Source organism: Amphibalanus amphitrite, unplaced genomic scaffold (assembly GCF_019059575.1).
Source record: "Amphibalanus amphitrite isolate SeventyFive unplaced genomic scaffold, NRLGWU_Aamphi_draft 000795F_arrow, whole genome shotgun sequence".
Lineage (NCBI taxonomy): Eukaryota > Metazoa > Arthropoda > Thecostraca > Balanomorpha > Balanidae > Amphibalanus > Amphibalanus amphitrite.
Genome location: NW_024882289.1, coordinates 155,894 through 171,387, shown reverse-complemented (window position 1 = coordinate 171,387; position 15,494 = coordinate 155,894). Strand labels below are relative to the sequence as shown.

General features: G+C 55.0%; 1 protein-coding gene across 2 annotated transcripts in view; it reads right to left on the bottom strand.

Moving 5' to 3' along the window:
- LOC122366297 (insulin receptor-like) overlaps positions 1-15,494 on the bottom strand; it is a 50,584-nt gene that overhangs the window by 1,042 nt on the left and 34,048 nt on the right. The window contains exons 3-21 of one of the 2 annotated variants that reach the window (XM_043338393.1): positions 13,809-14,049; positions 11,943-12,066; positions 10,793-10,923; positions 10,296-10,461; positions 9,901-10,014; positions 9,540-9,684; positions 9,067-9,275; positions 8,661-8,847; positions 8,077-8,300; positions 7,663-7,869; positions 6,237-6,462; positions 4,400-4,542; positions 3,575-3,757; positions 3,085-3,239; positions 2,505-2,669; positions 1,983-2,139; positions 1,444-1,681; positions 782-977; positions 179-353 (exon numbers count right to left, since the gene is read on the bottom strand). In XM_043338393.1, coding sequence (XP_043194328.1) covers positions 179-353; positions 782-977; positions 1,444-1,681; positions 1,983-2,139; positions 2,505-2,669; positions 3,085-3,239; positions 3,575-3,757; positions 4,400-4,542; positions 6,237-6,462; positions 7,663-7,869; positions 8,077-8,300; positions 8,661-8,847; positions 9,067-9,275; positions 9,540-9,684; positions 9,901-10,014; positions 10,296-10,461; positions 10,793-10,923; positions 11,943-12,066; positions 13,809-14,049 — 3,386 coding nt within the window. Of the gene's footprint in view, positions 1-178; positions 354-781; positions 978-1,443; positions 1,682-1,982; positions 2,140-2,504; positions 2,670-3,084; positions 3,240-3,574; positions 3,758-4,399; positions 4,543-6,236; positions 6,463-7,662; positions 7,870-8,076; positions 8,301-8,660; positions 8,848-9,066; positions 9,276-9,539; positions 9,685-9,900; positions 10,015-10,295; positions 10,462-10,792; positions 10,924-11,804; positions 11,827-11,942; positions 12,067-13,808; positions 14,050-15,494 lie in introns of those variants that run through there. The other variant, XM_043338394.1, reaches the window with a different exon arrangement.

Genomic DNA, 15,494 nt, shown 5'->3' with positions numbered 1-15,494 from the left:
AATGCACATGCCGCTACCCGGATGTATTACCATGACAGGTACAAACTACTTTTTGACGTCAAGGCACGAGTCAAAAGGCGATTAACCGAACATGAACCTCGACATTTACCACGAGTGAAGAGACGCCAGCTATACCGAAATTCACCACCGATACTACACAGGTTCACGCTGCACGTACCCTTTTTGTAGTAGTTCTTCTCGTAGAGGTGCCTGGTCATGCCAAAGTCGCCGATTTTGATGGTCATGTCCTCCGTGACCATGCAGTTTCGCGCCGCCAGGTCGCGGTGCACGGAGTTCATCTGGGTCAGGTACGCCATACCATCGGCAATCTGAATCGCCATCTGGTAGATGTGCTGTGGAACACAGGGGAGTGGTCAGGTCACGGCTGGGTCAGGGCAGTTCGGGTCACTTTTGAGTAGGTGGTGTGACTTACAAGAGCGATGAAAACTGAATAGATCCGGGAGTAGCCGAGATGTGAACGGGGGAGATTGGCTGACGTCTGAAGTAGAGGAGTCGTGCCGATTGAAAGATCAGAAAGAATAGTGACGGTCAAACTGCTGGCTGCCAGGTAGAGACGTCGGCAGAGAGTATAATGGTGTCAGGCGACTGGGGTGAAGATCGGTCGGTCATTCAGCGGGACGGGACAGTGGTAAATTCTCACTGGCAGTACGAGGCAATGATATACCCTTACCAGCAGCACGGGACAGTGATGAAGCCTTACCGGCAGCACGGGACAGTGATATACCCTTACCGGCAGCACGGGACAGTGATAAAGCCTTACCGGCAGCACTGGGCAGTGTTCGGGTACGGAGACGCCGTCATCCTCCGGCCGCATGCTGCGCAGGTACGACTTGAGGTCGCCGCGCGACATCAGCTCCATGATGACGAACGGAGGCCGCGGGATGCTGTCCGACGACTTGGTGTTCATGTTGGACACGATGCCCATCAGACGCACCACGTGGTAGCAGTTGAAACCCCTGCGCGGCACGGAGGGGGCGCCGTCAGCGGACGGGTGGGGATGGGCCACTCGCGGCTGGGCTTGGAGACGGAGCGCTCACGTTCTGGACGAGCAGACACCGGCATCTCACATCGCCAACTCAGACCAGTTTATACCATCCGCGGATCCCACACACGATATATTCGGCGAGTAGACACAGTTCAGTGGAAAGTCAAACAACACCACCCAGCTCGGCGAGCAGTCCGGGATCGATCGATTGCCAGGCAGTCCCCGAACACAAACTACAATAAAAACACCGTGAACTACGCAGCTACACACGAGCCGGCGGCGGCGATTAATCGATATTGCGGGCTGCCACAGACGTAGGCCATTACAATGTGGGCAGATTTGTGACACACCAAACAGTCGACTTCAAATTATGCTTCAAAACCATTTAAACCCAGCGCTATCGCCCCATCCCACCCGGTCCAGTTCCTCGGACTCACTTCATAAGGCTGGCCTCCGACAGGAACGCCTGACGGTCGTACATGCTGGCGTCCTCCAGCAGCGTCTTGATGGCGACGCGACACATGTGCTCGGTGTCGTCAGGCCCGTCGCGCGACATCCTCAGCAGCGCCGTGCCCTCGTACACGCTGCCGAACGAGCCCTTGCCGATGACGTGGTCGAAGTGGACCTTCTCGATGTCCACCTCCCAGTCGTCCGGCTGGTACGAGATCTGGCCGCCTGGGGACAGCGGGCGGGGCAGAGGTCAGGTCAGACCGGCAGAGAAGCGTAACGTCTCAGTAGCCACAAGTACCGAATGGAGCTGATGCGGCAGCCTATAACGTTAAGCAGAAAATGTTGCAGAATGACAGGAGAGAGATGGTGGCTACTTAATTTTAAAATGGCCTCGATTTGTTACAAATCTGTGCAGTAACATGAAGGACTGCCAGTGCTACCATTGCATCCCGATGTTGAGCCATCAGTCTTGAGAAAAAATGCGTCTCTGATTTCCGAGCAATGGAAACTAGATCGGCACACCCACCGTAGTAGGGGTTCCACGAGGTGTAGATGTTGTCGATCGACTGCTTGGCGACCCGCTTGTAGACGACTATGACGGCTACCGAGCAGAGGATCAGGACACACAGCAGGCCCAGCACAATGCCGACGATCGTGTTGGCCGAGAGGGCGCCGTGTGGAGCCTGAGGAGGTTGGGTCAGGTCAGGTCAGATTCGACAGGGCACTAGCACGTGCCCGGCAACAGAGCATTGATCACAGAGCTGCAACAGTGTCAGACGCCTTCCCGTCAACAAAAGAGCGATCGGCATTTGTAGCTATGGGTCAGCCGCGGCGTGCCAGGTGCGGCTACCACAAATCGGATCAAATAGTGTACGTCACACAACGTTTTGGGGCGATGTTATTTGAAGCAGCTTATCAGTAAATCACTACCCAGCCCCACAAGTGATAAGAGAGGTCCACGAAAAGATCGCTCACAAGACGTTAGCAAAACGCGAAGCCGGCCCCGAATAAAGAGCACCCCGCGCGGCGGCCGCTCCGGTCCGCTCACCTCCACCACCCAGAAGACGGGCTCGGAGAACGGGCCGTGGCCGGCGGCCGTCACCGCCTGCACGCGCAGACTGTTGTTACCCGGCGACAGCTGCACCTCGTGTTTACGCTCACACGGCGGGCTCTTGCACTTGATCAGGTCACACTTGCGAATCATGGTGGGGTCCTGCGGCACGTGAAAGGGGAAGGGAAGAGTGTCAGTCGAGAGGAGACTGGTAAGCAGCATACATAAAACACTGCCCAGTGGACACTCTCAGATGGGGGTAGTACGACCGACATGCCCATGCCAATTGAGGTGCTGGCCGCGCAAATGATGAACCAACAGCCCGATGCAAAATTGCATAAGCGTGCACAAATTATCTAACAAATTATACAAGCTATAGTTCTATTACAAATTACAAGTTATATTACATAATACATAGTGTACGCCATCAAGAAGAAATGAACGACAAAACAAGGACATCAAATATGTATGTAACAAAGAGGAATTTCCAGACCAAGAAGAGTTAAAACAATGTGGCTACGTCTTTCTAACAACACAGACGTGTCCCACCCACTGTCTCTACCCCTGTCATCCCCACCTTGACGCGCTCGTCGTCCATGCGCTGTGTGTAGATGACGTAGCTGAGCACCGATCCGCCGTTCGGGTCGGGCGGGTCCATCCAGTTGAGGGTCACGTGACCGCCCACAGTGTGGTTAGAGATGGTCGGCGGTCGCTGCAGCGCGTCGGCGGCCGCTGCAGGGGCGACGAGGGGCGTCAGTCGGGTAGGCGGATGGACGGGGGACGGCGGAGAATCAGAAGGCGGAGAGGGAGAGCGTAGGAACGACAGACAGAAAAGACGTGGGACCGACGGAGGGAAGGCGGAAAGAAAGATCAACCGAGCGGGCGGACGGTAGGTAAAAGGTGAGATCATGGGGGAGAATGGCATGAGTGAGCGAAATAAAGAAGCAACGAAATGCACCGACTCAATGAGTAATCACTAAATCAATTACCCAACTGAAGCGTTTAGTGTTTAGCGCATCTACACGTCCTGTCACCCTAGCGCATCGCTCCCCGTTCCCAGCACTCACGATTGCTCCTGGTCTTCTTGCTGGCGATCGTGTAGTGGCTGCAGAGTCGCTCTCCGCTGCTGTTGGGGTTCTGGCACGCGCGCACCTTCACTGTGTACTCGGCAAAGTGGCGCAGCTCGTGCAGAACGGTGCTGTTCTTGGTCTCGTTGGCTGGCAGACGGATCTGGTACTTTTTACACCAGGCTGGCGGCGACACGACACAGTGAGGAGGGGAGGTGAGACCGGGGTGCCGCGGACGGCCGAGAGTCACACACAACACGCCAGACGGAATGCCACAGCCAACAATCGTGCGCTCCGCTCTGTCCTGAGTGCATCCCACCATCAGTGCCCAGCACCCGCTAACCACACCTCGCGCCGTCCGCACGCCCAGTACTCGGTGTGTCAGTACGTCCACCGCCCACCGTCAGTACACCCAACGCCCACTGTCAGTACGCCCACCGGCCACCGCCCACCGTCAGTACACCCAACGCCCACTGTCAGTACGCCCACCGCCCAATGTCGGTATACCCAACGCCCACCGCCCACTGTCAGTACGCCCACCGCCCACTGTCAGCACACCCACCGCCCACTGTCAGTACACCCACCGCCCACCGTCAGTACACCCAACGCCCACCGCCAACTGTCAGTACCCCCAACGCCCACCGCCCACTGTCAGTACGCCCACCGCCCACTGTCAGTACGCCCACCGCCCACTGTCAGTACACCCAACGCCCACTGTCAGTACACCCAACGCCCACCGCCCACTGTCAGTACAACCAACGCCCACTGTCAGTACGCTCACTATCCTGTCAGGTACGCCCACCATCCCTTGTCAGCTACACGCACCTCCCTGTCGGTCGACGCAGGGCCCGGTGACGTTGGTGGCGTTGGTGCGCCCCTCTCCGTCCTGGTGCACGCTGGTGTTGCCGATGGTGATGTTGTTGGCCAGTGGCTCGCCGTCAATGCTCCGCCGGCGGCGACCCGTCGGGCTGAAACGGAACGGGTCGAGGGTACACCCAGTGAAATGACGCCCGGAAAGTCGGCACGAACACCGACTGGCTGCGATGGGAAAAGGTCTAGCTATTATTTTCTTACATGTGTATAGCTTTTGTGAAGTATATGACAAAAACATGAATAAATTATAAGTGAAGCATCTGCTTGTCGTAAGAATGAAGACCAAGTCAGTTTCCAAGAAATCAGCATCAAACGTCTACTCCCATCGCAAAGGATCCGCTCAACCTGGACCAAGTAGAAGACTGTGAGAGCATATTCAAATTCATCAACGGATATTTTTTTTTTTTTTTTTAAGCCGCCGCCCATGAATAGACGACCAGGAGTGTCCACCCACTGACCCGCGCGACACATAGAACCTTACGTTAACACCACCCCGAAACATAATACATCAAGTCGCGACACTCCCTGCTAGGAGAATGAAGAAAACAAAATCAAAGCTGGAATAAGCGCGGTAAGGCCCTTGTTAGTATGGTATATGGCTTAAAAGAGAAGCAAAGAAGTCAAGGCTAAATGTAGCTTGACTGACCACTACACCTTCCCATTTAAGAATAAGCCAAAGGATCAGTCATTCCATCGGTTAGTTAGGTTAATCGTGCAGCGCATTCACACATTTTTGCGGGGGGGGGACAGTATCTGGTCTGGGTTCGGCAGAGTCAAATGCCCACTGAAAAGAGCCGCCGAGCTAAGCAAGCTTGTTGCTCAGCGAACTCAAATCAGCGGGCAAACGTCAGGGCGTTATTTGAAGTGTTACGTATTGTTACGTAGTTTATAAGCGGTCGAAATATATCATGTTGTTACAAACATGAATTCGAGAATGCGAACACAACACATACATGAGTGACTCCACGAAAAAGATATAAGGAAAATACACGGTAGCGTAACTAAAGAAAAAAAAATGGAAAGCACAAATACATTAAAGAGGTCAAAATACAATGATGACATAGTGAGATAACGATTCATCGAAGTAGACCACCTCTCGCTCTGGTTTAGGTATATATGCATAATACCTATGTTATTGTAAACACGCAGTGGCATTATGGGTCTCCTTCATTTTATCACATTGTATACAAATATACAGACAAAAACAGTGCGGGGGTGAACTGTGACAGCATGAAAATGTATAAAGTTATTGTAATATAAAATGCGTGGTCAATTGTGTCAGTTCAGTAAGAATCAAAGAAAAATTGTTTTAAGAGACCTTTGATAAGTCTCTTGGAGGTTGGAACGTCTCGTAGGTTTGGGAACTTTGGCCCCATAACTTGGTTCCAAAGCCTGGGTCCAGCCCAACGTACTGTGTGCGTACAGTATAATTTGTGTGTAAATGTTTCCTGGAAGTGATGAAGTGAACGGGTGGTTCGGAGCGGTTCAAAAACAGTAAAAAGTTCGTCAAGAGGCGTGGGCAAAGTACCATTCAACTTTTTATGCATCAATAGCATCATTTGTAGCTTGCCCATGTCTCTCAGACGAAGGATCTTCAGCTTCTTAAAAATGGGTGCAGTGTGGGCAAATCTGTCTTGTCCATCAATCATTCTTACTACACGCTTTTGTAGTTTTTCAAGCTTCTCAATATAAGTTATATATAATATCATGTCTCGCCTCAAAACGTTCCATTCAGCGATCAGTCGAGGCATCAAGTATCCTGACACTCCAATGCCCCAGCGCTACTCACACAGTGCTGGTGCCCGCCTTGCGTTTGGACGACCTCCGCACGAAGATGGAGTTTTGCAGCAGGTTCTCGAAGTAGATCTGGTCGGTGGTTTTCCGCTGGTCGATGGTCGGCCCGCCTGTCTCCGGAGGGGCGCCCTCGGCCGGGCACGCGCAGCACTGAGGCTTGGGTGTGGTCGTGGTGGTCGGTTTGGGGGTGGTGACCACGGGCCGCGGCTCAGACGACAGACCTGTGACGGCGGCAGAGGGTTACACCGCGGCCACACACGGAGAGGTGATGAGAGAGATACGTCCTATATGGGTCAGAGAATGGGCAGGTATTAGCCGTTTTCACGACGGCCATCTGGTACACATTTGGTGCACATCTGGTGCAGATTAGGTGCAGATTTGGTCAAATCAGGTTCAGTGTGTCTCTTAGCAGCTATCAGCTAGGGTTGCACTAATTGCTTATATGCCTGCTTAGTGCTTTGTCATATTATCAGAGAGCATCATCGATTAAAACACTGAAATAAATCCATAAAATGATGATATTTGCTGTAAAAGAAACTAGGTGCAGATTTGGTCAAATCAGGTCCATTCGCCGGATAGCCCGTCGTGAAAACGGCTATTGTACATTTATTGGGACTACATGGCGACGTTAGAGGCATTGAAGGCGCACCACAGTGCAAAGACCAAATTACCTATCTGAAAAAATCGATACCTTTTCTTGCACTCCCTAACATGAAAAGACGCCCTAGCAATGATGTATTAATAGTCGACTTATGAAAAAGTTCTCAAATATTCAAAGTAACTCCTACTTCCCAGTTTTCACTATGCTATAAAGCTTCCCGTCAGTTTCCTAGCCCTGCGTCTTGAGCTCACCAAGCCGTGTGTGTCGGCTCGGGGACTGACTAAGTCGAGTGGCACTGTGTATCGAGGAGCGCATCAGCTCGGTCCAGCCCTGTCTACCGAGGCTGACAAGTGACATGAGTCGGAAACACCCCTCCCTAGTCCTGTGTGTCAGAGCTGACGTGAGATGAGGAGAGCTCGTCCCTAGCCCTGTCTGCCAGAGCTGACGTGAGTTGAGGAGAGCTCGTCCCTAACCCTGTGTGTCAGAGCTGACGTGAGTTGAGGAGAGTTCGTCCCTAGCCCTGTGTGCCAGAGCTGACGTGAGTCAGGAACACCCCTGTGTGCCAGAGCAGCTGACGTGAGTCAGGCGGCACCCACCCTAGCCATGTGTGCCAGAGCTGACGTGAGTTGAGGAGAGCTCGTCCCTAACCCTGTGTGTCAGAGCTGACGTGAGTTGAGGAGAGCTCGTCCCTAACCCTGTGTGTCAGAGCTGACGTGAGTCGGAAGCACCCCTCCCTAGTCCTGTGTGTCAGAGCTGACGCGCTTCGGGAACAACCCTGCCCTGTGTATCACTGCTGTCCCGTGTCGGTAGGTGCACTCACCGCTGCTGCAGAAGTTGTTGTCGGGCAGCATGGTCTCCTTGGCGTCGTTGTGGCTGGCGACCACCTCGTACTCTGTGATGATACCGTTGGGCAGCTGCGGCGGGTCCCAGCTGACCAGCAGCGACTCGAGCCGCGGCCCGCCGCCGCCGCTACCCAGCGTTACCACCTTCACCTGCTCCAGTACCAGGTTACGCGGCACGCTCGGCCCTGCAGGTCGCCGGAAAAGGCACCAGTTACAGGGAGCTCGGATGGACGGCGCGACAACGTTCAATGACAGGGACGGGTACATAATTATATAGACGTCAGCATGCCATTTGAATCCACGATGCATGCCTCTCCCCTCCAGGCACAAGCCCCCCCCCCCTCCGACACACCCCACCCCTCTCCCCACCCGCCTCCCCCTATGATACGCACTGCTCTCTGTGGTGGTGAAGTAGACGATGTCTGAGCGGCCAGTGGTGGTGTTGGGCGACGTCAGCGCCATCATGGTCTCCACGTAGAAGGCGTACTGCGTGAACGGCAGTAGCTTGGTCAGCATCTCCTGGACGGGGGCGTGCTCGCCCTGCACCAGCGTGCCGTTCTTGTCCTTGGTTGGCGTCGGACCCATCTCCGTGTTCGGAAAGTCGATCACCTTCCAGCTGAGGGAGCGACGAGAGAGAACGCCAGGTCAGAGCCCTGACACACGGACAACGGCGCGACACAAACAGAAGAACACAGACTTACTGGGCGGCCTATAACGTGTTGCATACTCATAGCCTACGAGTTCTCAAAGTAACAAAGGAAAGCACAAATAAAACATTAATGAAACGCGTCAACATCAAAACACAGAGATAAGCAACTGAGCGCAAATGTTTTAGAGTTTTATTCAGTTCCACTGAATGATATAAAGTAGCGGCGAGCCCTGGTTCCTAAACGCATTGCATTGTAAACATATATCACAGTATCACAGCACTGTAACCCTGGGCCCCTTCGCCTCCGATGGGTGTGCGAGCACTCACGGGTCGCTGCCGCACGCGTCTCGGCCGGTGAACATGGACAGGTTGCGGTGCGGCGCCTCGCGGAAGTAGACGTTATAGCCGAGCAGCGAGCGGAAATCGGTCACGTTGCGACGGAAGTTGTCCCACTCCAGCAGAACAGACGTTGAGTAGGTCTTCTTCACAGAGGCGCTGATGTTCAGCCGCTGGCCTGCAATAATACAGCAGAGGTGGTAACCGGTCAGCACAGGAAACAACAAACTCTAAACAGCAAAGACGACACGCACGCACGTCGTATCCAAGCCTATCCGACGAAAATTATTTGTTCACGAACTAATAAAAACAGCTACACCGAAAAACTGTAAAGACACCATGATTTTGACCCAAATAGCGCGCCTCCGTGCTGCGTGCAGGTCGGCAGCACACTCACAGGCGATCTGGTCTCCGTTGGTCATCGGGCCGACATCCACATTGTCCTCGGTGGATATGTTGAGCTGCGCCAGCAGCGAATGGATCTTGTCCAGGCACAGCTGGTGGTTGAAGTGGAAGAACGCCCGGCCGCGCTTCACCGTCAGATTGGTCGTGTTGGGCCACAGCGACTGCAGGTTCACGTTCTGAAGAAAGTACAGCGAGTATTGCCTGCCGACGGAGGAGAAGAGTCAGCTGGTTAAGGTTACGAGAGTCAAAATTACCGGAAGTTGTTTACCGGGATGTGATAAATCTGCAGAGGAAATTATCACATCATCCATGCCTATCCTTCCGAAATAAGGATCCCAGGATGACGCACTTCTCGAACCCAACAAACCAACTGGAATCGAGACTCTACATATGTACAGTTTCTTCCCTTCCCTCCCATTTTCACACACTAGGAGCTGACGGGATCCCCCGGGCGTCAACACTGACCTGGACTCGAGAGTGCGTCCGCCAATGACCTGCAGGTTTCGCAAGAAGTTCATAGAGACGAGCGGCTCCGAATAGCTGACCCTCAGGTAGCCCGAGATGACGGTGATGTCCTTGAGGTTCTCCTCCAGCTCCTTGACGATGTTTTCTGCGGCGCAGGACGCGGGGGTCACAGCGTGCTCGGCGCTCAGAGGGACGCGGCGGGGTGGTCAGCACCGGACACAGAGCGCTGATACGGGGTCCCGGACTCCAAACAGAGGGGAATAAGCGGGTGACGGATGTAGTTCTCTGTTCCCTGACCAGCTGGTTCAGCCAGGTGGAGGCTGATTGGGCGGCGGTCCCAACTCCGTCCCCTACCACTCACCTCCAGACACCTGGATGCGCAGTGAGCCGTTGATGTGCGTACAGCCCTTCATCTGTTCCACATCGCGGATCGAGTTGAGCATCGTGTCACCCTGGCACCACTTCTGACAGAGACCTGAGGAGCGAACACAACGGTCATCAGATGTCAGTCAGTACCACTGGTCATATTAGCACGAAGCAATGCGATAGGATCAACACAGAGCACCAACAAAAACATCCATGAACATAGTCTGAAACAGCAGAGAAGGTGGATGCAAGTAAACCCACCCGCAAAGCTGTAACCTAGCCTTATCACCGGCCGCAGGCCTTAGCCACGACCTTTCGACGGGGACAAGGCAGCCTGGTCGCACTGGGAACACCGCGACCTCTGTGAGCTCGGCGACCCCGGACGCTCACCTTTGCACTGTTCGCAAACGCCCACTTCTCGGTCGTCCTTGTCGAGTTTGGCAGTGAAGCCGGCCGGACAGTCGAGCACACACTGGCCCATGTGCGCTTTGAACCGTTTCGTGCCGTCCGTCATCTTGATGCACTCCTCCATGCTGATGCAGCGCCAGCCCTCATACTGTCGGCAGCGTGGGTATGGTGTCAGACTATGCTCCGTCCAGGCTGATGGGCGCGGCGGCCGCCCGGTGCTGCCGCCTGCCAGGGACACCCCCGTCCCGCCCCGCCCCGCAGTGTTTACATAACACTGCCGGCGGCCGGCGACGACGCACCCTGTTTATACCACGTTCAGCGAAATGTGTCGCACTTAACCCGCTCAGCTGACCCGGTGAACTCGGTGGCCCCGCTCACTAATAGTACACAGTCGCGCGACCTGCGGCAATATCCCCCTCCCCCAGGCTCCCCCGGCCGTCTTGGACCGGCGCGGCGGCGGCCGCGGCTGCGTCACGTACCAGGAATGTGTCCTTGGGGCAGTTCTCCATGCATTCGCCGTTGAGTACGACATCCTTGCAGGTGACACAGTCACGCGGGGAAGGGCGCACGCCAGTGTGGGTGCAGCCGCCCTCGCAGAACGGGTGACAGTCTGAGGGACAGAGAGAGGCACGGGTCAGACAGGGGCACAGCGGGAGAATAGTCAGAAGGGTCAGACAGAACGGAGCGTGGGGCAGACTGAGGACACGGGATTGCCACAGCCAGAACACAGAGACACGGGATTGAGACACCACGCCCCACAGACAGGTCAGCGGGTAACTGCAGAAACTGAAGTATCTCTGGATGATCCTTTGGACTGCTGAAGGAATATAGGGGGCATGTGTAGCTGCTGCCCCAGATGCTACCGACTAACAGTGACACTTAATACGTATAAAACACAACACACATACAATATAAATAGCACACAATTCGTAATAGTTCTGATAATCGTCATCGCCATCAACGCAGTATACCTAACTCCCGAAGCAGGAGTCAACATCTCTGAAGTTCACATGGAGGAAATGTCAAACAAAGCCTGACCAGGGTCTCAAGACCCTGTTCACACGCTGGTCTTGGTGCGTGAAAGGTTCTCATATTTCGACAAAGCCTAGAAAAGCTCAAAGGCCATGCTATCACCACCCATGCATTTTGTATATCGATGAATATCGAATATCGATGCATATCGTATAATTTACACGGTTGCTATGCTATAGAAAGCATCGGTACCCGTAAGCCGTATTCACGCAGTTTTCAACGGCTTTGTCTGAAAAAGTAGCTGCTGCTGGTTTTGGCAGGTTTCTGACCTTAAGAGTAAGACTGTATGCATCATCTCACAGGGCCGCTGGTACGGGCATGTGCTTAACAGTGAACATCTACTCATTTTTAAACTGCAGTGTCTGGCAGGACGTGCTGAACTGCCGTGTCTGGCAGTGCTGTGGTAGGTATTCACTTTTAAACTGCAGTATCAGCTGACAGAGCTGAGCGGGTACTCACTTTTGAACTGCAGCGTCTGGCAGTGCTGAGTGTACTGTGTACTCACTTTTGAACTGCAGCGCCTGGCAGTGCTGAGTGTACTGTGTACTCACTTTTGAACTGCAGCGCCTGGCAGTGCTGAGTGTACTGTGTACTCACTTTTGAACTGCAGCGTCTGGCAGTGCTGCTGGTTCCAGCAGGTCCGCCCCACACCCGTCGAGTTGGCACACGAGTTCATGCACACGCGGCCGAGACTGGTGCACTCCTGAGCGTCGGCGTTATCCTGTCGCGTCACAGAGAGGGAGGGGGCCGTTAGTCGACAGCCCAGCACGGAGCAATGACGGCACCGGCCATAGCTGAGACATCTCACTGAGATGAGAAGAATCCCGCATAGACGGGATAACGCAGCCCCGGCCGGTTCTAACTAGGACTTCAAATACTAGTTAACAAACATGACACAACAAATGAAAAAAGTACAATTTTGCAAGCCCTGTGAGCCTCTTAGCTCTATCATGTGGCCATATTTTGTACTGAACGTATTTCAAAGCACGAAGATCTCAAAGCATACTTCGACATGCTAAAACTAACAGACTTCAATAAATTTTCGGCTCCAAAAACCAACTAAAACTCCATCCCACCATCCTCACCCCGCCCTCATCTTCACCCGTTCCCGTCCCCTCATCCCCTCCCTAGTCCCACACACACTGGCACGATTCACTATTATCATAACTACACGATAGCGGGCGGAAAAACAACCCATCCATCACCCATGTCGGTGTAACGCCGCGCAGGTCGCAGCTTCTCCCGACGGAGACCGCGCACCTTCCGCTGCATAGCAATGCGGCTATCTTTTAGTAAATGGCGATAATTCGAGTTTAGCTTTTCGATGGATGAAATATCTATAGTCCCAATGCGGTATAAACTTGCAGTCTCGTTACATATAAAAACAACATTTTCGTCATTCGTGGTCCAGCTTCTGTAGTCTGCATGGGACAGTCTAGTCGTGGTTGACCTATTGTACGGGATAGTTCTACTCTGTATATGCATGGGAAATTCATTCGGCAGTCGACAGTTTCGCATGGTGGTCCAGTCATCAGTACCTGCCACACGTCCTGCTAGGTAGCCGAGCTGTGGCCCAAAATATACGCCGCGCATTACATGCTACAATTTCACGTCATTAGCAATAACTGCAACTGTTCTGACACTTCTGACCAGTGACCGTGACCGAAAAAATAACTGACATTCAATTTAGGGTCGAAATGCCATCCCAGCTTCAGAGCACCGTTCGCCGGTGGATCGGGCGAGCCCGCAATGTCACGCTGACGAGATGCTCTGGGGAGGTCAGAACGTTTGTCACTGGATCTAAGTGCGAAGGCAGCCTTCGTGCAGCCGGGCAGCCCATCTCCGCAGTTCCGCACCCAGACAGATCGCGCAATTTCCAGACGCCACCCTGCTGTTCACGCTAACGCTCGCCTAACCAAGTGCGAACGAACTGAGAGGTACTGAGGGATAGTGACGTAACATCGGTCACAAGTTCACTAATCACTCCCCAGTATCGGGAGCGAACAACACTACCAGGAATTGTCGAGTGACATTGAACTGTGTGCAGGTCAGGTGTGCCATTCCCGCTCCCCCACCCGGCGCCGTGTGTCGGAATCGGTGACGTCACTCTGTCAGGTGGACGCCACTACGTCGGGATGTGTGACGTCAGATCCGATACCGCCGCTATCGAGAGGAGGCGGGAGGCGCAGAGTCCGCCCCGTCCGGCGGCGGCGCATCCGGCCGCTACTCCTCAGTATCTCGCCGTCGAGTGTTTACCGGGATTCCGTTGAGAATGATTCGTGATAACACTCCAAGCTTGGTAAATATCTTATTATCAGGGCTGCTTGACAAGTGGCTGCGCTCCACGGCGGCAATTACGACCTAGGAAAAATCAATTTCAAATTGCATGGCTAACGTAAACCACCCTTCAACATTCCAGTTCCAAATCAGCGTGATACGACTCCCACGTTTTCTGCCACTCACCTGTATGACCATGCCCTTTCGGCCGGTGAGCCGCTCCCAGTCGATGGTGTCCAGGTAGCAGAGGTAGGGGTTCTTCTCGATGCGCACCGTGCCGCGCATGATGCGCGTCAGGCCGATGAGACCGAGGTCGCGTAGCTGCTGGTTCTCATACACCACTAGGGCGTAGTCGCTGAAGAGCTGGTGGCCGCGGATGACGGCCAGGTTGGGGAACATCTCCGAAAACGACTGCACGCTCTGCACCCTGGTGAGCGGAGATACGGCGCGAGGTCAGAAATGGGGCGGTTAGAGGGGTCAGAGCGGTCACAGGGGCGGTGAGAGAGGGTCAGCGGTTAGATCAGGGGCGGCCATGGTCGGATGGTCAGAGGGGTGGTCAACTCGCGCTAACCGAACTGAGCCAGGGTGTGGAACTGTGCTGTACGATCGGAGAGACTGTCATGGGGATATGGTGGAGCTGGAGTAGTGCATGTATTTACTGCGTTGAACAGACAGAATGGCGGTCATAGACCGAAAGAAACGCCTGAAACTTAATTAGGATGAAGCAGGTTATAACGACGGATAAACTTCACGCAGCTAGCGGCCCTGTAGACATTCTGAAACGTCTGACTCAAGCAAGCATACAAATGAAAAACAAATCAGGTAATGATAAGCCGAGGCGCACCGATAGATGGTCGGATTGGGATAGAACACGATCCCGGTCTGTCCGTCTGTCGGTCGGTAGCGGTGTGTCGGGCTCACGCTGACGTCCAACTGCGGCTGCCCCCCCCCCCCGTCAACGGGTCCGTCGGGGGGGGGGGGTAATGTCGAGGGCAGTGTCGTGTCGCAGACAGGCTCACCGGCGCGGCAGGGGGTTACATAACAGACACCACAGAAAGGCGGTGGTGACGCACAATGACGCGTTCACACGCACATCGGAACACGAGCGGGCGGTAGGTATTGCGCACATGGCAAGCGTGTCTGGTTCACGGGCGAAACAAAGCGGCCCGGCCTGTGAAGGTGTGGTGTGACTGTGGGCACGGACTGCCAGGCGCGGCCGTGACGTGCCCAGCGCTCACGTCGGGCTCCGGTCAGCCGGTGCGCCGCCAGATTAGTCAATAACGAGTCGCCCGCTTAGTCAACATGACTAAGCGGACTGGTGACGTGTCGGAGGCCGCGCACAAATCAGACCCGACCCGATATAGGGGCGACGCACGACAAGCTGCGTCAGCCGCCCTCTCCGTACCGCGTCCCAGTCCCGTCCCCTCCGCTCCCGCACTGGAAATGTGACGTCACTACGCCGCCAGCGGCATCCCTCTGTAAACAACGCCGAGCTGAGCAGGTCGGCGCCGGTGCCGGCCGACACGACCTCCGGGAGCCCCAGAAACCTGGCGGCGGTGTGCAGCCGTCCACCCGGCGGGGCCCCTGATCCGCTCCCGGCCGGCCTTGGCTCCGGACGGAGGGGCCGCCGGGGGCCCGCGGGGGTGGCCAGGTCACCGGTCAGGGGCTGCACTCGGGGGCCGCAGAGCTCGCCCCCGCCGGGAGCCGTAGCCATGGGGACGCTACCGGGCCGTCGGCGCCCCACGCGACCACACGCCGCCATCTTGAGGCGAGCAGCGGCGGCCGGTGGCGCCCCTGGCGGCGACAGGGTGTACTAGTCCGGCCGCGCCGCCAGCGCCGCCTACGTGCGTCACGGGGCGCTTCCGCGTCAGC